Consider the following 1,163-nt stretch of genomic DNA (forward strand, 5'->3'; position numbering starts at 1 on the left):
CTCTCTGTCCTATAGAGGGGTATATATAGGCAGGTCAGGAGGCCTGGGGTAGACAGACCACTGGGAGGCGCTGACATGGCGAAGGCGACCGGGAAATCCCAAGCTTCTAGCACAGTCACGGAACAACCCTCGCCAAAGAACAAAGAGAGGAAGGTGAGGAAGGGCTCCTGTCAACCCAGGTCCAGAGGGAGTGTCAAGGTGAGATGACCCCGCCCAAGCTCCTCCTCTTCCCCTTTGACTCCCCCCACCAAGACTCCGCCCCTGTCCTTGCCTGGCACACAGCCCCTCCTCAGCCCACGTCCCTTCTCACGAAGCCCCTGTTCCCACCCATCCCCCACCCTCTTCCCTCAAACCAGTGCCCTTCTGGGCTCACCCAATTGTCTTTCCAGGCGGCCAAGAAAACCACGGGGGCCAAAAGACCCCTTCGAAGGAGATCCACTAAAAAAGCCTCTTCAAAACGTCCCACCTCTTCAGTCAAATCTAAGGAAGCGAGAGGAACAACCCTATTCGGTCACTATCACAGGCTGAATGAAGAGCTGAATCAAGATGAGCCAGAGGAGGACAGAGAGAGCATGGAGAAGCCCAGCACTTCACGTGCCTACCTGCACCACCGGCAACTTCAGAGCGAGGCCAGAGACCTCACAGAGGAATCATCTGAGAAGTCTCTAACGTCTGACCCCTGAGAAATGGCCAGTGGTGCCGACGTCATTTGACAGCAGCAGGGTGCCCTGATGGTGATTTCAATAAAATGGACCTGTTGTGAAAATGTGTGTGTCTCTGCGAGTTCTCTCATGGGGGGAGCGGGGAAGGAAGGGAAGAGGCAGCTGTGTGAGGGGGAGGGAGGTGAGTCCTGCAGGGTCGGGGGTCAGACCAGAAGGTCCAGTTAGCTTGACAGTGGGGATAAGCAAATGTGCACGGCTTAAGTCCCTGGGTGTGCATTCAGAGTGGTCTGTGTCTCTGGTCTCATGGTGTGGGAATGAAACCCCTGGCTCCTGAGGCTTCTTCTATAGAAACAACCTCATGCAGCTTCTTGTGCCCTCAGCTTCCTGCTCGCCATCCCTCAATTGTCAGGTGCCAGTTCCCCATCCCTGTCACTCTTTTCCTCCTGACCAGGGTGGAGAGAATACTCGATCCTGGGGAGAGGGAGGTGGAGAGAGGAAAAC

At 55.8% G+C, this 1,163-nt stretch overlaps 1 protein-coding gene across 2 annotated transcripts; it reads left to right on the top strand.

The window, feature by feature from the left end:
• LOC138921857 (uncharacterized protein CXorf51A-like) lies at nucleotides 1–766 on the top strand. 2 transcript variants are annotated; one of them, XM_070257477.1, is made up of 2 exons: nucleotides 1–153; nucleotides 390–766. In XM_070257477.1, exons 1-2 carry the CDS (start codon nucleotides 76–78, stop codon nucleotides 681–683), a joined length of 372 nt encoding a protein of 123 aa, XP_070113578.1. In that variant the 5' UTR covers nucleotides 1–75; the 3' UTR covers nucleotides 684–766. The 2 variants fall into 2 exon arrangements, with proteins under 2 accessions (XP_070113578.1, XP_070113577.1); XM_070257476.1 differs by having other exon boundaries at nucleotides 12–198.
• The last annotated feature ends 397 nt before the right edge of the window (nucleotides 767–1,163 follow it).

This window comes from Equus caballus, chromosome X (genome assembly GCF_041296265.1).
Source record: "Equus caballus isolate H_3958 breed thoroughbred chromosome X, TB-T2T, whole genome shotgun sequence".
Taxonomy (NCBI): domain Eukaryota; kingdom Metazoa; phylum Chordata; class Mammalia; order Perissodactyla; family Equidae; genus Equus; species Equus caballus.